Raw genomic sequence first — 21,737 nt, forward strand, 5'->3', positions numbered from 1 at the left:
TTAACTGCAGCTATGACGTCGGGTGAAGTGCGACATCAGCCGAGGCCAGACCCAGACTTTGGAATCCGGCCGATCAAAGGGCTGCCTGAGGCAGGACAACCCATTTGTTAGGACTGCAGATGCATACCTCTCGGACATCTACATTTATGGTAGGTACAAAACTGTACTTTTGTTTTCATTTATATGAAATATAATTGTATATATGTATAATTGCTTATGTCATGAGTGATGGTTTAATAAAGATGTTTCTTCTTTAAAAAAAAGAAAAGTGTGTGTTTAGTCAAAGAAAGAAAGAAAGAAATGGTGTGAGTGTTAAAAAAAAAAAAAATCTGCCATGACATATGTGTGCGTGTGTGTGTGTGTGTGTGTGTGTGTGTGTGTGTGTGTGTGTGTGTGTGTGTGTAAAAACACAGACCTTCCCAGTGACTTTTTCAGTATAGACCTCATGGAATTCATACTAATTGTGTTTGTGTGTTACTTATTAAGCATCCTTATATGATAGTAATCACCACTGCCCTACACCTTTGGACTAGTTGTGAGAATTACTTTAGATCTTTTTTTTTTCTGTCTTCCCTACTTATTCTCACTGTTGGCTGTATATTCCCCCAGATAGCATGCCACCTACCTTATCTCCATAACTTTATAAGTTTTAGTAACCAAATCTCCAAGTGCTAGCTTTATCACGTCCCATTTGATGTTCCTTCTTCTTTAACTGCTGACCAGATTTGGTGGTTTAGAAAGGAGATCTACTGGCCTTGTTCTCTTTTCATTATGCTGGAGGCAGATATATTTATCAAGATTGGCGATAATACGGTGACTGGAGACTCACTTCTCTTCCTTGTCTACTGACATCTTTATTACGTGTCATCCAGTATCTACTTCCTTATCTTTCATAAGTTAGGGTCCCATCCCTATCCGTATGCCCTTTAATTTCACTACCAGTTTTCAGTGCATACCATGTTGGAGACTTTTCTGTAGTACAGGTTAGTCACCATTAGTGGTTTTGCTTTGTCTGCCTTATACATGAACAAGAAACATAACTGTATCAGATCTGACTGACATGTTCTTGAAGTGATGTCATGCTGGATATTTGCATCCAGGAAATCATAGTCTGCTCTACAGAATCCTTCCCTTTATGGAGCTGAGTGTAATCAGTAACTTTAATATGAAAGATGTTTTGTATTTTCATCCATGTAGTGATCTTAAATTAACAACTCATTTGTCCCTTTTACCATAGTGTTTTAAATGGTGACAAGACACATAAGTATGGTAGAAGCAAGCTGAACTTAATGGCTGTTAAAATCTGAGGTACTGAAATACTTCAGCCATGTAGAATGTCTTTCATGTATTTTAATTTTTCATTTTTTTTTTCAGCGAAGACATTAATAGCAGTGATGATGAAGAAAGATCTGATGCCAAATTTGTGGTGAGTTACTATGTATGGAGTTGTAGATGGACAGATGGATTACTATGAATTTTGCAGTCTGCAGTTAGTAATACTTGTGCCTATATAAAACCTACATGCTTGGATTACAGAGTAGTCCTGCACTTGTATTAGAACCTAATGTTTATAGTATTGTAATACAGAATATCTAGGATCTAGTCCATTACTGTAACAGCAGACTCATTGGGCACCAGCTCTTCAAGTTTCACATGTCCCTGGACCAACTTTTTTTCACTAGCCATTATGTCCCACATCTTGATGCACTAGCAGATAGCAGCTATTACTAGTGTGTGCGTGTGTGTGTGTATGGTTGCAGTTAACTTTGTTGAATTTGCTTTTATCAATAGATTTAATTAATGTCTTTTTTTTATCAAGGGCAGTTGTATTTTACTGCCAGAAGTGCTGATGTTTGGACTATTGACTTTCCCTTTGGTGTGTAAGGTATGACTGCATGAAGGTAAGTGGGTTTTATACTAATGCTGAAACTTTTGGGTATACAGAAAGTTGCAGCATTGATGCAGGAGTGTATGTGGAACTGTTTACAGGTTAGGCTTAGAGTGGGAGGGGTTGATGTACTGTTGTTTGTGTATGATGTTCATCATGTTACCCTGCTGCAGTCATTACACTTGGGTTATCCTGTCGTCAGGTGGTCCCGCAGTTGGCCGGATTTCCAAAGTCTTGGTCCGATGTTGGTTGCTGTCGTCTCATTCTTGACGTCAGTGTGCCAGGGGTACATATATTGCAACCGACGCCATTTTCTTCAGTCTTTCTTGCCGCGCGGTTCCCGAAGCAGAAGCAGTTCGCAAGTGCCGGTCGGCCGACTCCTGAGATTTTCGAATTCGAATTTCAGACCGAAGTCTTCTATAAAGCTAAGTGCCCCATTGGGGAACTTTTCTTGCCTCAGTCCGATGTCAGAAAAAGTTAACAATTGTATTTCTTGTGGGAAGCAAATACCTCATAAGGATTTTCATTCTTACTGCATACTTTGCCTAGGCCCTGATCACGACATCACTTCTTGTAGTTTTTGTGCTAGATTTAATAAACGTACTATTAAAAGACGCTTTGATTTCGCACGACACTTTTTTGGCAGAAAATTTAATTATAACATGCCGTCGAAGCTACCGACTACCGGCGTTCACAAAATGCGCAGGGATAAGGATCGACAGCCCAGGTCTAAGCCCGATTCCGAGGCCTTGGTTGATCTGGTCTCTGGTTCTCCAGTTATCAGTGAGGCTCCGACGCAGCCTCTGACTACCGCAGTCCAGGAAACAGAGACCGCTTCAGATATTTTGACGGAATGTACTAGGCCGACGCAGCCTTTTACTTCAGGCCCCACCGACGATGGTACCTTCCAAGGACGTCGATGCTTCTGAAACGCCATCGGTTTCTGAAGGCATTTTCAGACTGACGACTCTTACAGTCAAAACGTTTTCCAAGTCGAAGACTCCTTCCAAACCGAAAAAGGCTTCACTTCAGTCTCCTGTTCAAGGCCCTATGCCTAAGAAACAGATGCTCAAGATGGCTGAAGATTTGATTTTTCTTATCAGGGGTTCTCAGCCTCCTTCTGACAAAAGGCCTAGACAAGAGGAAGAATCTGCTAACTCTGAACAACTGTCTTTTTCTTCGGATTCCTCTGAGGACCAAGACTATTCCTTCTCTCCTTATGAAGATTCTGATGCTGAGGACTCTATTCCCTCAGCTTCCCCTCCAGAAGATTACTCTTTTGGGGAAACTTTATGCACTATGAGGGAACATTTTCACTGGGAAGGTCAGGATTACTCTGATTCCAAGAAAAAGGTCAGAGAGTTTCTTTTACTCCCCCAACACAGACCTCTAGCCATCCCTCCTGTTTTGGACATTGTGGATGATGTCTATTTAGAATCCAGTTTCAACCCTGACTCTCTGCCTCCTGCCCCAGCCAAGCCTGACAGATACTACAGAGTACCTGACTCCCACAAATTTCTTTACAAAAGCCCAGTAGCTGACCCAGAGACGATCTCCCAGGGTCCCAAGGGGGCTAAGGCTTCCATGGCTAAAAATCCAGTACCTTCTGGAAGGGATTCAAGAGCACTAGACAGATGGGGGAAAAAGGTTTACACCTCAGCCACTTTAGCTATGAGAGCTCTAAACTGTCAATTTCATATGCTTAAGTATCAGCAATTTATGATCTCTCAGTTAAAGCAAAAGATAACCATCCTTCCTCAACAATCTGAATTGAAAGAAGTACAGGATTTGTTGCACGCCACCGAGCAGGTGGGCAAACATACCTTACAATGTGGGTTTGATTCTTTAGAGGCCTCCTGCAGAGCAGCTGTCACTGGATCAGTTATACATAGGCATACCTGGTTAAAGGAACAAAGTCTGCCTGATCATGTTAAAGCAAAACTACTAGATGCTCCCTTACAGCAGGATGTTCTTTTTGGTGTTAAAGTAGAAGAAGTTTTAAAGAAAATGGAAGATAAGGCAAAATCAATGCAGACAGTCAAAGTTTTCGTACAAGTACAAGACCAGGAGTGGCCTTAGGTCAGCTGGTGCCCTAGGCAAAAGGGCTCCATGGTGCTCCCCACCACACCACCTGGTGCCCCCATCCTGGTCTATCTATACCAAATAAATACTGGAAAAGTGCCCCTACTAGAGCGGCCGCCTAGTTGGCCTATGCCTAAGGCCGCCTATGAGTACAACCCCCTCGCTTCAGCAGAAACTGGCCAACAAAAAATTGGTCCTTTCCAGCCACTGACAGGCCTCAGAGGGGTAAATACAGGCACCCAAGGGGCAGAGGGCAACCACAAGCTCGGTATAAACCTCGCCAATGGGGCACTCCAACCCAGAAGGGAGAAGAAGACAGGTCTCAGCCCACTAGAAGGCAAACTCAATAACTTGCACCTCAGCTGGCCAAACAAAGCTCTTTTGTCAGCCCCCCTGGGGGGGAAACTAGCACTATTTGTAGACAACTGGCACATGGTCACAAAGGACAAATGGGTACTAGACATAATTTTACGAGGATACAGATTCCACTTTCACACCTTGCCAATAAAAAGAGGAATGCCAAACCTGCCACAAAATCAAAGGGCAGAGGCTCAAAAACAAATTACAGCTCTCATGGCCATGAGAGCCATTCAGACGGTACCAACTCAAGAGCAAGGCCAAGGATTTTACTCAAGACTCTTCCTAGTACCCAGAAAAGAAAATGCTTGGAGACCAATTCTGGACCTTTCACTTCTAAACACTTACAAGTTCCCAAATTCAAGATGCTAACACTACAGCAGCTACTTCCCATGTTGGGCAAGGAAGCATGGCTGGTAACATTGGACCTCAAGGAGGCATACCTGCATGTCCCTATCAGACAATGTTGGAGAAGATACATCCGTTTCATTGCAGGTTCAACCGATTATCAATTCTCTGCACTGCCCTTTGGCTTATCTACTGCGCCCAGAGTATTCACAAAATGCCTGGCACCAGTGATTGCATACTGCAGACAAAGAGGAATTCAAATATATCCATACCTGGACAACTGCCTCATCCAAGCAGAAAGAAAAGACATTCTCTTACAACATCTGGCTTTTGTGAAGAATCTACTGAATTGTCTGGGGTACACAGTAAACGAAAAGAAGTCAAAACAGGTACCCTCACAAAAAATGACATTCGTGGGTGCCAGCTTGGACACAATGGCCCAGAAGGCTTATCTTACACCAAACAAGCAATTACAACTGACTCAGTATTTCAAGACAATGGCAACAAAGACCCAATTAACTGCAAGAAAAATTCTGCAGGCTTTGGGCTTCATGGCATCTTGCATTCTGATAATACCATTTTCAAAACTGCATATGAGGAAATTACAGTGGTACCTAAAAAGCGTATGGTCTCAACACAGCCACAGCTTGGACACAGTGATATCTCTCATTCCCTGCCTTCAACAGGAATTTCTATGGTGGGCACAGGCATGTCACCTCAACAAGGGTCAGCCTTTCACCTTGCCCCCACCCAGGCAAACTATCACAACAGATGCTTCAGACTATGCCTGGGGGGCACACATGGCAGGGCAATGCATTCAAGGCATATGGACTGCAGAACAAAGAAAACTGCACATAAACCAAAAAGAGATGCTAGCTGTACAGAAAGCTCTGACAGCCTTCAAGTATCTACTACAGCCTGGACAACTTGCAATAAAGACGGTCAACACCACAGTAGTGTGGTACATAAACAAACAAGGGGGCACTCATTCCTACCCTCTCTGCATTCAAGCAATAATCTTATGGAACACAGCTCTGGCCTACCAAGTCCAGTTACAAACTCAATTCAGGCCATGAAAGAAAAACACATTGGCAGACGACCTAAGCAGAAACATCAAAGATCCCCACGAGTGGAAGCTAGACCCACAAATATTTACAATGATAACTCAAAAATGGGGCCTACCAAATATAGACCTGTTTGCCAGTCCTCAAAACTACCAGCTGACAAAATTTTGTACAAGGACATTCCACCATCAAGCTTGGAAAGTGGACGCTCTCTCCTTCAGTTGGAAAAACCTGACAGCATATGCCTTTCCTCCATTACCTCTTCTCACAAAGGTTCTTTTGAAGGTCAAAAAGGAGAAACCTTGAATGATTCTCATAGCCCCAGACTGGCCACGCCAGCACTGGTACACGCTATTGAAGAATATGGCTCACAGCCCACCATGGATATTGCCTCAAATACCTCATTTGCTCACGCAGCAAGACAAGCAGATTCTACACAGCCAGATCAAAACCTTAAACCTGGCTGCATGGCAAATCAGTTAAACATCCAACCAGCCCCTCTTTCACAAGCAGTACTGGATGTTATTCTAGAACCAGGAGGCCAAGCACCAGGAAGACTTACTCGGACAAATGGAAAAGGTTTTCTGCTTGGAACCAAGCTAAAGGCCAAGACACAACTCAGCCTCATATGCCTCACATTCTGCAGTATTTAGCTGAGATGTTGCATAAACGACTTTCCTTCTCCTCAATTAAAATCCATGCTTCAGCTATTTCAGCTTACTACGACACAAATCCACCTTTATTTTCAAATCCTCTCCTAAGGCAGTTCCTCAGAGGGGCAAAAAACATTAGACCACCTAGAAGAGCTCCTACACCAACATGGGACCTCAACTTTGTTCTGGAAAAACTAACGCTACCTCCCTTTGAACCAGCTTTTTCTGCAGACCTTCAGTTCCTGTTTTGGAAGACTGCCCTGCTCCTGGCAGTAACTTCTTCTAGGAGAGTTTCAGAATTGCAGGCACTTATGGCAGTGGAACCTTTCCTCATTTTTCATCAAGACAGAGTTTCTCTACGAACTAATCCTTCCTTCATGCCTAAGGTATTTTCCAGTGTGGCTCTAAATCAAACCATCCACCTACCCACTTTCTACCCCAATCCACAGAACAAAGGTGAGAGCCTCCTGCATTCCTTGGACATTCACAGGCAGCTTCGTTACTACTTGGATAAAACTAAGGCTTTCAGAAAAACTGACCAGCTCTTTGTTTCCTATGCTACAGCTTCTCAAGGGAGGGCCATATCCAAGCAAACCATTTCTAAATGGATAGGCCATTGCATACGATTCTGCTATACCCATCATGAGAAACCAGTTCCTCCTACCATTAGATCCCACTCTACCAGGGCAACAGCTACCTCTACAGCCTTTCTCAGGGGGTTCCTACCAAGGAAATCTTAGAAGCTGCAACTTGGAGTTCTGTGCACACCTTCACCAAACACTATCACTTACCTCTTTATTCTAAGTCCAGGGCAGGCTTTGCCACTGCAGTCCTGCAGGGCCTCATTGCCTCCACTAACCCTCTATGATGCCTCCACCCTACCTTAGCTTTGGGACTCAACCCAAGTGTAATGACTGCAGCAGGGTAACACGATGAACATAGTACAGTTTTGTACCTACCATAAATGTAGATGTTCGAGTGTTCACCCTGCTGCAGTCCAGGTTACCCTCCCTCCAACCCCTCTGATTTACTGGCTAAATCTTTGCTAAGCCTTACTGATGTATTTGTTTTTAGCTGAAGAGATTTTGTGTTTGTACAGTGTTCCCACCTTTTGGTAATAATTTGGATCACCTTTTTGGGGGCACCTGACATCTGGGGCAAGAAAAACTGAAGAAAATGGCATCGGTTGCAATATATGTATCCCTTGTGCACTGACGTCAGGGATGAGGTGACAGCAACCGACGTCGGACCAAGACTTTGGAAATCCGGCCGACTGCGGAACCGTCTGACGACAGGATAACCCAAGTGTAATGACTGCAGCAAGGTGAACACACGAACATTTACATTTATGGTAGGTACAAAACTGTACTTTTCTGTGAGGTGACTGTGTGAATGTCCTGTGTACTGACACTATTAGGGAAAGAGGGGTTTTTTTTGTAGGTAATATGCAGATATGCAGGGTTGGAGTTGGGGCGGTTTCACAGTTAGGGTAGGCATACATGAGTAAAAGTGGATAGGGTGGCTTTAATGTGTTTTATTTTTGAGGTTAGTTACTTTTAATATGTACACATTGATGTAGCGTCCATCAGTGTTTCTGAACACTGAAATTAGCACATGTATTCCTGTCGGTATATATAAGTATATATATATCATGTACACACACACACACACACACACACACACATGCATATAAATATATATGCACGTATGTTTGCTCACACACATATGTAAAATATGTTGAATGCTGGTTTTACTGAAATGAAGATCGCTTTGGTTACAGTAGCAATGTTAAAGCTGAAACGTTTGGGTTTACAGAAAGTTTCAGTAATAGGGGTAGGAGAATGTGTATAAGTGTTTTTGGACAAGGTTAGAGTAAGGGCAGGGTAAGGAGATAGGTTTAGTGTTGTGCAGGTGTGTGAGTGTCTTGTGTAGTGCTTCTGGTAAGGAAAGTATTTTTTGGAAGTAATGTGTCAAGTCAAGGGCAGGGTAAACACACGAGTTATGTAGTGCAGGAGGGCAAACCCTGTACCAGAAGCAGTCGCTTTTATGCCTTTATTGCCACATTGTGTTGCTGTATTGAACTTTTGCTTATAGAGAGTACATGAATGACCCAGAACACCGCTTCATTGAGCTGTCATTACAGCAGAAGTAGAAACCCTATACATTCCACTGCCACACAGACATGCGAATACACACATGTGCATGTCCTGGCTCTATGAGACTTCCTGGAATCCCACACAGTTGCTAAATCGTAATTGCACCTCTAACCTTAGCAGCAGACCTTTGTTTTGAATTCTGTTAAACATCAGTCTCCTGCCCTCTCCCATCACAACATTTCACACAGACTGTAGTCTCACTGCTATCTGTTTCATTATATACTATATTATTGTAGTAAAAATGCAGGACCTGATGCCTGTATTGTTTTTTGACATTATACCTGGCATACTGATCAACAGACAGAAATATAGGGACTGTGTACTTAGATAAGGAGTTAATGGCACCAATAACTATAAAGATGCAGACTTTGAATGTGCCACTATTCCAATCACTGTCATTGACTGTGATCTGTTTAAGTGCTCCTGAAGTAAAGCCTTTGTTGTAATTTACATAGCTGTTTATGTTGAAAATGTATTACTTGTTACTGCTCTGACAAGAGCAAAAGTGCTCATCTCGTTTTAACATAATAAACCACTGTTTAAACAAGCAATTCCAGCTTGAATCCTGTTTTCTTGCTTTTAATAAGAATGCAAATTGATCTTTGATATAGACCGTACTTGAGCTGTGACAGCCGCCTAGTTTAGTAATTCATATGTAAATATCAAGCACAGTCATTCCTGAACTACTAGTTTTCCATTTTTGTTGACTTGTTCTTCCTTAAGGAAAGTGTGTACTACCCATACTAGCTTAAGGTTGGAAAACTACATTTCCTCAGTACTAGGTTATGTTGTCAATACTTGTGTGTGTGTATCTGTATGTATGTATGTGTGTGTGTATATATATATATATATATATATATATATATATATATATATATATATATATACACACACATCCATATATATTTGTATATATATATATATATATATATATATATATATATATATATATATATATATATATATATACACACACACACACACACACACACGTGGATATATGTATATAGAATTGAGTCATTTGATGTAAATATTCAATATCCAATCACTAGTAATTGAAACAAAAGTCAGTCAAGAGTCAGATAGTCAAGTCTTTATTGTGTGGCCTTATACTAGTTTTTTAGGTATTACAAAAGCCTGTCAACTCAAGTGGCATTGTCTTCTTTTCTCATATCACTCTGCTGTGCTTCGCTTGCTATATAAACTCATGAATCTTTTTCTTTATCATCATTGGTACTTTGTCTTCAGGTGGGATCATGAAAGCCTACTCTGTGTAAAGTATTGATGCTGTAAACATTTTCACCACTTAGACCACATGATCCAGGTCCAATATAATTAATTTCCATGCTTTTAATTTATTCAGTACCTTCTGTTTTACCTCATTTAAAGTTTCCTTTATTGTATCCAATGAAAGTCCTAAATACTTTATTATTGAATACCCCCATCGGTATGCATATATTTGTACCAATGTTTGAGTTGGCCAGTAGGTTATTGAAAGAGCCTTGGTTTTCCCCTTGTATATTTTGTCCCTTTATATGCCCTGGACATTTTCAGCAGCTTAAATAGAATAGGCACATCCTGCTTTGGACTGGTAAGATAAAGTAATACAGCATCTGCAGATAATGCAATTTCAGTAATTTTCCCTGACCAGTTGTACCATTTTATTTCTGAATACCTTACCTGGATAGCCAGTAGTTTTGCATACAGTGGAAGTAGAAGTGGGTGCATTGAACATCATTGTCTTGTTCTTCAGTGTAGTGTAGTGTAGTATAAATGTCTCACATAACCATCATTTTGTAGTTATATTTACTCATGAGCATTAAGGTATTTGTCATTTAATTTTATTTTTTTCTGGGAACCCATATTTATTTGTCTGTATTCTGTGTTCCCAACTGACCAGAGCAAATACATTTTCCATATCAAGGCCGACTGTCACGAACAGGTTCCTCTTTTCCGCAGCATCTTCTTATATCAGTATAGCTTTAATAATATATTATTTGTGTGTCTACTACCTCCCACAGACCTACACTGGTCAGTGTCTGTCAACCGCAGTAATATTTTTGCTACCAGTTTCCCCAAAAATACTTTATAAGCATGTTTAGGGCTGATATTGATCTATAGGATGACGGTTTAGTGGAATCCTTCCCTTTGTTCGTATTACAGATACTATTGCTTTTTTCCTGAATTCAGGTACTGTTCACTGCCTTGGGTCTCAGTTAAATAAAATGTAAAGTGTCCCTTCTTCAGTTAATCTTTATTCACTTTGCCTGAAATATTTTATAGGTATGTCATTTCTGATGGTTTGTTATTTATAGTTTAATTTCTTTATGTGTTATTGGAAACCGTAATTCTTCAACTGCTGTTTAACCTTTCCAACTAATTTAAATATATCCCTGTATCCCATTTACTCTAAAGTTACCTCTGTTCCCTCTCTTTCAGCTGCATAAAGTAAATTACAAAACTCCTTGAACATTTTGGATATTCTTCTGGTACTTCTGATCAGAGTATTTAACTATGAATGTCTTAATGTGATGTTGTCAATCTCGCCGTTATTCTCACTGATGGGTCAGATCCATCTCAGCCATTCTAAAAGCTCAAGGTTTTCAGCAAAGCTCGTGGGCATCCCTCTTTACCCATAATGCACCCCTCTAGCTTCCTCAGATCTCATTTGCTGCTCTGCAAAAAAGGAGGTTCTACTAGCAAGCTCTCTGCTAAGTGTCTTTCAGTTTGTTTCTCTTCACTATTCTATCTTGATAGTTTTTTCCTTTTAAACAACTTCTGTATCTTTACCCTTTAGTGTGAGTCATAGGCCTTTCTTTAGCGCTTTTACCCCTTACTTTCTGTGGTTAGTGCCCGTTTAAGTTCTAACCAACCAATGTCTGCTTTAATTAGAGGATGTTTCCCCCTTCATTCCTGTCTTACTAACGTCCATTTTAGTTAGAGGACGTTGTTTTTTTATCCTTTCTTGTTGTCCCTTTTGTCCATTTAACTTAGAGGACGATTTAAAAAAAAAAAAAAACTTTTTCTACACTATCCTGTTCTGTTTAATTAGAGGTCTGTAAGTGCGAGTGTGTATCTTTCTTTTCTAAATATGTCACAAAAAAAAAGAAGCCCCTTGCTTCAAGCAATGTGAGCAATGCAGAAATACATGCTCCTTAGTGATTCACACACTTTGTGTGTATTGCTTGCAACCTCTTTATTTGCAGGTTTCCTGTTCACTTTGCCATGGGTTCAACCAGAGAGTGCTCTTAGAGTGCAGGAACAAACTTATTCTGAAGGGGATGTTTAAAAACCCTTTTTTCTGAGGATATAACTACCGAGTCTTCTAAATCAGACAAGCCTTTAAAGCAACCTTCTTTGGCTCCAAAATTTTCTTGAGAGCTGAAGCCGAACGTAACTAAACTGTCGGCTCCAACTTATCCATCGTAGCAGACAGCTCAAACCGGATCTAGGACTGCTGAAGCTGAAAGTAACTAAACTGTCGACTCCAACTTATCCATCATAACAGACAGCTCAAACCAGATCTAAGACTCCTTTGGAGCAGTCAGAGACTACAGCTCCGAAGTCTTCCATATCTGAACCTTCAGCTCCGAATTCGACTTTGCCAACTGAATTTAGATATCTGAGACTATCTCTTCTCTGCTCCCTTCAACTTTTTTAACTAGGTCAAGGTCTCCTACCCTCTCCACCTGGTCAACCAGGAGCCTCTCTGACGAAGATGTGGACAGAGTGGTGCAAAGGCTACTGAAGACACCAGCCTTGGCAGAACTACTACTGGATCCAAACCCACAGGCTTCAGGCAAGACACAGTCTTCCTCCTCAGCGCCTGCTCCTCCTCCTCCGATCCATCCCTTGGTTTTGGAGCCGAAAGATTCTGACATCCAACTAGTGTCTGTATCAGATCCGAAACCCGTAGGATCTGACCCATCAGTGAGAATAAAGGACGAGATGGACAGCACACACGGAGCGTTATGCTAAGTACATAACTTTTCTGTCCCAATAGGCGTTCTGTTACTTCACCTTCTAGTTACCTTGAATCACATTTCTTCAACTGTAGCTTTCATGTAGTTCAGTAACTGCTGAATTGTATTTACAATTTTTTTCATCCTGGATAGATCTTACTTTTGTCTGTCTTCTAGCCTTTATCTTCTTCTGAAGGAAGTGGCTTCATTGGCATTCTTTCTAATGATGCCTCTGATTTGGTCTTTGTGCTGGAACCTACATTATTTTCTTTCTTCTTACAAGGATTCTTGAGCCATCATTCTACCAAGGAAAATTTAGTTCATTCACCATAGATTCAGGATCCAAAGCCACTGTGGTACAGCGGTAGCATTGTTGCCTCACAGCAAGAGGTTCTCCTGTTCGATTCTCGGCTGGAATGCCTTTATGTGTGGAGTCTGCATGTCCTCCCTGCGGTCGAGTGGCCTCTGAAAGACATGCATAAATGGGTGTGCCTTCGCTGAAGGTTGGGTGTCGGGATGGCAACTCGGCACCATACAAATCTACTGCCAATCATTAGTGGACCGGAGTTCCGCTGTGGCGACCCCTAACCGGGAAAAGCCAAACAGACAAATAGCAACAACCATAGATTCAGAATCCATAAAAAGTCTGAATCACCAGGGAAAAAAATTTGCACACTGCTGCATATAACATTTTGAACCTCAGACTTCTTTTCCTGAGCAATCTCATAGTGATGATGAATTGCTCTATTTTTTCTCCTGGTATAACTTGGTAGTTATTATCTAGGTACACTCAAGATTCATTTGTTTTTAGGTGCTTTCATATTTGACTGAGCTTTAAGCACTTGCTGTTTTTGTTGATATGTTTTGAATTTTACCAGGACCAGACCAAGTTTTTCTCTCTGTTCATCCTGCTCAGTTTGGGAGGGCATACTGAAGAGGAAAGTGTTTGTGGCTGTATCGTACAAGAGAAAAAAATGTGGTAAGGTGTTATACTTTGTGGATATAGGACAGAGAGACATAGAGATGAAGATGTAGTCTGTGTGATAAATGAAGTCTCTGTGAAAGCATAATGAAAAGTAGTTGAGGGGTTAAAGAAAAAGTGAAAAAAGTAAATCGGCCAGGTGGCTTGATACAGTGGTATGATCAGGAGTCTAGCATATAGCTTTTTAGGGTTCCTTTGAAGACTGTGGGGTTGTCAATTAGGCATAAGGAAAGAGGAAGAGAGGAAAAAGGGAGACTCCATGTGAGCGTGATGCACCTGCTAGGTATTTATCAGATGAGCATAGGGAGTGATCTAGGTTGTACAGTTGAAGAAGGCTGTTACATGTAAGACTTTTACTTGGAAAGTAGAGGATTTTATGAGTTGTTTGTAACTGATAAACTTTGGGTAGGTTGGGGAAGGTAAGCCTGTTTAACTTTCCAAGGACTAAACAGTAGTCTGTTTTATAATGTAAGTTTGTGGCAAACCTTCCTATTTTGCTGCATGACTGTTCTAATTTTTGACATCTGGCTAGTTTGTAAGTTAGTAAAAACAGTGGAGGCATAGGGCAGGAAGGATGCAAGTCTATGTGTGTGCCTAGCCTATTGGGAACTTTTTACCTTGTTATAATAAGTCCAGCATTTGGTAATTATAATTATTATTATTATTTTGTTGCTATCTGTTGGATGTGTCTATCAAATTTCAGGTGATCATCAAAAATTTGGTGTGGTTAAGTACCAATGGAAAATAGGAGAGAGTTTGGGCTCTCTTCAGTTGAGATATTTCTAGGGCAGAAGAGCTAAGAAAAGGTGCGAGTTGTCTTGCCAGATTTTGACAACTGATATGACAGTTTGTGTGGCTTTTTGGAGGAGTGAGATTGAAGGGGCATCACAGATTATGGGGTAGCAATCAGCATATTATGCTAGAGTTGAATTGCTTAGTGAGGAGGACAAGTCATTGATGAAGATATTGAAGAGGAGTGGGCTAATGATCCCATTTAATAGTCTGGATCTTTGAAGAAAGTATCATTTATTTAACATTTGTTTACCGGGAAAGTCCAACTTGGATCAAAGCCAATTTTCAGAGGAGGCCTGGGGAGAAACATTCTAGACGCATGTCTTTGTAAATGTGAACCATTTGGCAGCAGAGTGACACAAATCTAGGAGAAAAAGTCTGAGAAATTTGTGATGGGAGACCGTGTCAAAGGCAAAAAGTCCAAGAAAACTGAGTAGGTTCTTGTTACAGAAATAATTTATGGTATTGAGGAAGGAGAGAAGAGCTGTGTCTGTACTATGATGTTGTGATGGGGATAGGAGGGTGTTGTTTTTGAGGTGGTATAATAGTTGGGAGTGAATACATTTTCTAAGAATTTAGGCAGTAGTCCGAAATGAACCAATTTGTGGTGTTCCAATAGAAGAAAGTAGTTTGAATTACCTAATTTGAAGTGGTATTTCAGAGTTACTCAGTTAAGGCTCTTATACATAGCACAAGCAAAAAACTATAATTCAAAGTGAAAAGGGACAATGATGAAATAAGAGAAGCTGAAAAATTAAGGAGAGACTTTGAATTTGGATGCAGTTTCTTAAGGAAAGCAATAACCATTCAGAGTATTATATTCATAAAGTACCAGAAAGTATTCTAAGAATTAAGCCAACATAAGAATGGAGAAAGGAGATTCTCCCTGTGTCTCTGTGAGGTTCCTCCCACCTCCCAAAAACACGCTGAGTGTTTCCATCTTAAATTCACCCAAGAATGGAGTTGTGGGCAGCAGCACAGACCCTAGAAGGTGCCCTTTAGGGAGAAGAATCGCATAGACCAACCGCTTTGGGCATCTACTGTGATGTGCAATATCCCAAAGATAGGGGAACACTGATCACAGACTGCATGCCATGGCAGGGCTAGCCACTCAGTGGTGTAAAATATGTCTCTAGGTGATTTGGTCATGTTGACTGATGTTGCCAAATGGGCATGGTTATTTGGCAGTGATAAGTGGAGTGAGGACCCGGCCTACTCTGAACTAGGACAGAGGCCCATGCTAATGGTGATAGAGGTGAATGCACCCTTGTTGGTCAGTGTGTACCCACCGTAAAGCCCAGCAGCTGTGGGTCAGTAAGCTACTGGCTGGCCGGTGTTTAGTTGCCCAGCTTGGGTTACCTGGGATAGCTCTATTTAGTGAAAGCTGGAACTAAAACCAATCAACCTACCATATGTTAAATAATAAAGGTAAGGAGGAGGCTGGACATCATATGTATCCAAGAGACAAAATGGAAGAGCAGTGCAGCAGTCACTTTGCTTGGGATCTAGAGTCTACTGCTCAGGGAAAGGACAGGCTAGAAATGATGTGGGAATTGTTGTGAGGGAGCAGCTTTGTAAGACAGTGTGAGGAATGTCATCAGAATTAGTGACAGACCCATAGCACTCACACTCCAATGTAATGGCAAGATACTAGTCATAATCTCAGACTGTGTCCCACAGCAAGATTGTGATAATGAGGAAGAGTGCATTTAGACAGAAGCTGCAGGACCTACTATATAAAGCAGGACAGCAGGAATTGGTATTGATAATGGGTGACCTGATTGCACATATTTGGACCGACAGAACAATGAGGACTTCCTACGACCACATGGGTGGGGCAACAGGAATAAAAGAGAGGTTGTTCTAGACTTCTGTCTTGCAAATGGCTTAATGGTGACCACCGGTTACATATTACAAACCCGAAAGATCTAAAACGTGAATGTATGTACATCAACACATAAAAGTCGATGTGCATACACAGCGAAACACGTAAACGGCGAAAATCAAAAAGCCGAATGTGTTTCCCAGCCAGCAGCATGGTGGTGGGGATAAGGAAATATATCCTTTTCCCCACTGTAGTGCAGTCTCAGAGTTGTTATATTTAAAAAGGGGGTGTGGGAGGTGCAGGAGGGCTTGCCCCCCTGCATAAGTGTGTTAATGTATATATTTTTTTTATTTTGTACTTACCTGTGTGTTGCGTTTTGCTGACAAAACACGTTCAGCATTTTGATTTTCACCTTTTACGTGTTTCGCTGTGTATGTACATCGACCTTTATGTGTCGATCTATACACATTCACATTTTAGATCTTTCGGGGTTGTGATATAGACCCGTGACCAACATATGGTTCAGCAAGAAAGACTGTCAAAAGGCAAATACATTAGTGGCGAACATGTGACTCTGCTAGATTTCCTCCTAATAAGAAAAGCACAAAAGGGTAGAATTGTCGATTGCTAATTCATTCCCAGTGAAGCAGATTGCCTGCAGCATAAACCCCTGGTTGCCACAATTAGGTGAAAGCAGTGGTCAGGGAAGGCTCTAAGGTCTACAGAAGCTAGGCTGAAGACCTGGAAGTTAACTGGAGAGAAGGCACAATGGTTTAGGGAATTACTCAGAGCTCTAGCACCTGAAGAAGAGGAAATAAGTGGAGTTGAAGAAGAATAACAGAGCTGCAAAACAGCATGTATGAGTACTACAGAGAAGATATGCAGCCGAGATAGATATGGAAATAAGGTGCATAAGGAAATTTGGTAGTGGAAAGCAAAAAGTGGGAGATAGAAAAGATGAACCAGGCTAGGAAGGAATATTGGTTGGCAAACAAAGAGACTAAGAGGGGTTGCAGTTGCAAAGAGCAAGGCATCAGAGGCACTCTACCAGCTTCTGTTATGTGACTCTACCAGCTTCTGTTATGTGACTCAGTAGATGGCACAAAGAAGCTATATTGGGTTGCAAGGCAAAGAGAAAGATAAAGAAGATAGACACCCCTCATAAGGCATGCCAGCAACCACCTGCTCACCATTCCACAGGACTTCAGAGGCAGATGAAAGGAGTATTTCCAGGTGCTACTGAATGAAGAAAACCCCAGAGAACCTGTACTGCTCAAAACACATCCTGCAATTTATGAAGAGGAGGTGCCCGCCATAGAAGAAATAACAGCACTAAGGAAAATGAAATCAGGGAAAACAGCAGGCTCAGATGAGGTCACAGCAGATAAGATAAAGATGATGGGTGTGATGGAGGAGAATTGCCTTCTGAGGGTACTCAAAACAATATGTAGAGACAGATGTATCCCAAATGACTGCAGAATTAGTACTATTGCCAATGTTCAAATGTAAAGGGGACATTTATAACTGTGGGCAGTACAGAGCTATCAAACTCCTGTCACACTGCATTCAAATTCCGGCAAGAATTGTAAAACAAAAATACAGAATAGTTGAAAGTAAGATGGGAGATGAGCAGTTCAGATTCAGATCAGGATGTGGCACAACCAACCCTGTGTTTGCAGTGAGACAGATAGTTGAGAAGAAGATAGAGATGAGGAAAGAGTCCAACTGAGCATTCCTAGACTTGAAGAAAGCATATGACAAGATCCCAAGAAAACTGATTTGTGCAGTCGTGCAGTAGTTTAAAATCCCAGAAACTTTGTTAGAATTAGTGCAGGCTCTGTACAACGGTCAAATGACTTAAGTACAAACAGTGTTCAGTCTCAACAAAGGGGTTCCTAGTGGCAGTGAGTGTGCTTCAGGGTTCACCTCTGAGCCCACTGCTGTTCATACTGGTGATGGACTACATTAGCAAACTGGTCGGAAGGGACAGATCAACAAAGTTGCTGTATGCAGACGATGTGGCAGATTTGGTTATGCTGATTGGGATGTTGGTAAGAATCCAGTGTATACTGGATGTTGAGCCTCAGTGAGCGTTATACCTCCTTAAGTGATTGAATCGGTTGAATGGTTGAGAGCTTGTGTGGGTGGAACTAGACCAGTGAATATTTACATCGTGTAGCATGGTAGTCTTACAGTGTATATGGCTGTCTGTCCAGGAGAGTATGTCTTTTAGTATTGTTGTGATTGAACTGCTTCTTTGGGGGGGGGGTGCATAGGGCAATGATACAAAAGGATTTAGATGCATTTATTTTTAAGATGGATATTAGGATTTCAGTTTTGGAGAGTGATGGGGTTATGTTAGGGTATGGTGATAGTAGTAGGTTGTTTTGACTGAGTATAAATCAAGTACTCAATACAATATTAGGGCTTTGAGAAAAGCTTCTATTGCAGTTGGGAATCTCCTCCTTTTCTTAGAGGAAAGGCAATTTAATGATACATTGTTAAATTTTTTTTATGTTTTATGTAAACGGTTTCTGGTCAACTGAAATAAGTAAAGAATAATTGTAATCACTGCCTCTTTAAGAACCTACACGAAGCTATGACTGATGTGAGTAAATGGAAATGTGTATCAGATATATTAATATAATAATAAGAAAAGAAAAATAGAACAGACGAGGTGAATAATACCATTTATGTACTAGATGCAGGAGCCTTTCAGGAGACTGCATTCATATGGTGAATATTCCAATAAAACTGTCTTCAATATGTAACTAACTGTATGTGCAGGAAATTAAGATGAATGGCAGAATGCATTAAGTATACAGAATTGATGTACATCATGTCAGATCTTTTTTTTCCATGATTAAACTAAGATGATAAAATTTCTCAAGCCATTGTTAGAAATTTTAAAGTAATGTTAACATAGAGAATTTATTTTTTAGGATAAAAGTTTTTTGTTAACTGAAAACTCAAAGAAGAGATTTCATGAAGAGGATGCTAGGAACATTGATGCTCAACAGCAAAGTGGAAATGAAAGAATCAGAAGAATAAGTACTAAGACTGTCCCAAACCCAGAAGAGGAAGGTGAGACCCATGGTCATGAGAAGCCCTTTGAAGAAGCCACTCAGAAAAGAGACAGTGGAGCAAAAGTCCACCCTGCTGTAATTAATAACATGGTAACACTATTTGCTTTTGTTTGACATTTACTGTGTTCTTAGTCACTCACAGTTGTCTTTGCATCATTTATTTCACAAATGCTATATAATGAATCAGCATTTCTCTGGTCTTGTTTTTCTTGCAAGTAGCAGAGTGTTTAAGTCTGACCTTCCTACTTAATTTTTATTTATTTCTAACTTCACCACTTCACCATCCCTCCAGTACACTCCGTTATAGAATTAGTCCATTGTTTCTATGCCACTCTTCAAAATGAAGTCCCTTTCTTCTGTTTTTTCAGAAAATGTGCTTGCACCTTATTCCTTGTTTTCTTTAGATTTTTTTTGTCAGTCACATACTATGATGGTGCCCCAAAGAAAAGACACCCTAGAGACCAGTGCAGAAGGACCCAAGGACATTGATCATTTGGGAAATTTAGAGCATTTCACTGCTTCTGACACAATCTTTTCAGTCTTTTCTCAGTTTAGATGTTGATTCTGTTTGTGTTTCATGTATGGCAGTATCATTTGCTGCAGTGGTATACCAAGTGAAAAGACAGCCTAGAGTGCTGCGCAGAAGGGCCACCTGAATGTCCAGGACCTAAAGGATATTGATCCTTTTATACAGTAGAGCATTCAGAATGTTTCTGACCCAATCTCTTTTTATCTTTTTCAAGTCTAGGGTATTGATCTTGTACTTTTGTTTTATGTATGGCAGTATCATACAGAAGCATAATTTACATTTTTTTGTCCCCTTGGGTAAACATTTAACTGGCCTGGCCTGCGGTGCCCCACTTGTGGTCTAGCATCTTATCTCCTACTCTCCCTGGACTTACTTTGGTATTGTTCGGGCCAGTTATGGATCCTAAGGGCATCCTGTGAGCTTGGCCTTCTTTGCATCCCTCCTGAGGGGGTACTTTACATGCCCTACCAACTCCCCCACGCTCAGTGAGCATGTCCAAGGACAATGTCTATAACCATGCCTCTCCTGAGATAATATCATTGAACACCCTCCCAGTTGAGATGGGCATGGCCATTCCTTCCTGCTGCTCTGTTGGTCTCCCAAGCCACTAAATAAGTATAATTTACATTTGAGAAATATCATGTAAAACATCATGTCTGCAAGACTGCAGCTGGATGATCAAATGTATGTTCTTAAACAGAAGCAGCTACACTTTGTGGGTAGTCACTGTGTCTAGGGTCAGACTATATTAAAAACCATAAAAAATCTGCTACTTCAGTCAAGATAACCTTTATATAACTGATTTAAAGAAGAAAATGCCTGACAAATCCCAAATTCTTTTATGCAACAGTATAATTACTTTCATGTATTCGTGCGCTTTATTAGACACTTCTACGGCCAGTCTGGGATCCTTCTATGTGAGACTGAATAACCAGTCATTAATGCTTCAAATGTGTCCACCCTCGGAAATATTTGATCTGATGTTATCCATGTCACTATTCCTCACTCTTGGGTCTAGGATCTGATATTGGATCCGAGATGGCAACTTTATAGACAGCATCTAGGCTCGAGCTCCTCACACTCCCATGATCCATTGCTGCCCTCTAACCCCTTAGATCTCATTTGCTGCGCTAAGCCTCAGATGCAGATTCTTTGGTTTAAGTCTCCAGTGGGGATAAGCAGCTTTATTTCAAACCTTTTGTCAGTAGTCTTTCTTGTAATTTAGTGTTTTCTTGTTAGTGTAGCTCTTAGTACCAATAATTTTAGTCCCTCCCCTCCCGTTTGTTAGTGTGTGTGTGTGTGTGTGTGTGTGTGTGTGTGTGTGTGTGTGTGTGTGTGTGTATCTGTCTATATGTACATTTGTGTGTGTACATGTGTGTTTTTGGCGCCCTTTTTTATAGTGGATGTTATTTCTGCTGTTTGGTGGTGTTTTTATAGTAAAGAGTCTTGTAGTTGGTTAGTGCTTGGTGTACGTTTATCGGTTGGCCTTTTTCCTATTTTGACCCGTGCTTGTTTTAACGGTTTTGTGTTTTGAGTGTCCCTTTGGCTGCACTATGTCTGATAAGCCACTTGGCTTTAAAAGGTGCTCCTTGTGTGGTCGGAAGATGTCTGTCTCCGATTCGCACGGGGAGTGCCTTTATTATTTGAGCGCCAACCTCCTGGAGGTTGAATGAGACATTTGTGGCACTTTCAAACCCAGGGCTTTGGTCAAGCACCGAAATAAGCTCCTGTTAAAAGAGTTGGCTCAAGGGGGTCCCTTAGCTCAGGCTCCTGCCAAGTCTGGATGCTTTGAGCATAAATGGAAGGCCCGTGGCTCCCCAGGTCTTCCTCCTCAAAAAACGCGAGACTGTCAGATCCCAGTGCCTCAGATCCAATTACAGTCTCGACCCAATCGTATCCAGTGGCCAAGAGTCCTAAGTCCAGCGACTCTGCCCACGGATCCAGAGCTTCCACTCTGAAGCCCTCAGATTCTAGGTCGCAGGAGTCCACTCCTGGATCCAAGTTCTCTGGATC

The 21,737-nt window shown here is 41.2% G+C and overlaps 1 protein-coding gene across 9 annotated transcripts in view; it reads left to right on the forward strand.

Annotated features, from left to right (window-relative positions):
* LOC122787415 overlaps window positions 1–21,737 on the forward strand; it is a 678,631-nt gene that overhangs the window by 278,558 nt on the left and 378,336 nt on the right. For all 9 annotated transcript variants that reach the window (XM_044054125.1, XM_044054129.1, XM_044054127.1 and 6 more), the window contains exons 6-7: window positions 1,375–1,426; window positions 19,052–19,285. In XM_044054125.1, coding sequence (XP_043910060.1) covers window positions 1,375–1,426; window positions 19,052–19,285 — 286 coding nt within the window. The remainder of the gene's footprint in view (window positions 1–1,374; window positions 1,427–19,051; window positions 19,286–21,737) is intronic.

The sequence above is a fragment of the Protopterus annectens genome, chromosome 13.part0 (assembly GCF_019279795.1).
Source record: "Protopterus annectens isolate FY-2018-M chromosome 13.part0, PAN1.0, whole genome shotgun sequence".
NCBI classification, from domain to species: domain Eukaryota; kingdom Metazoa; phylum Chordata; order Ceratodontiformes; family Protopteridae; genus Protopterus; species Protopterus annectens.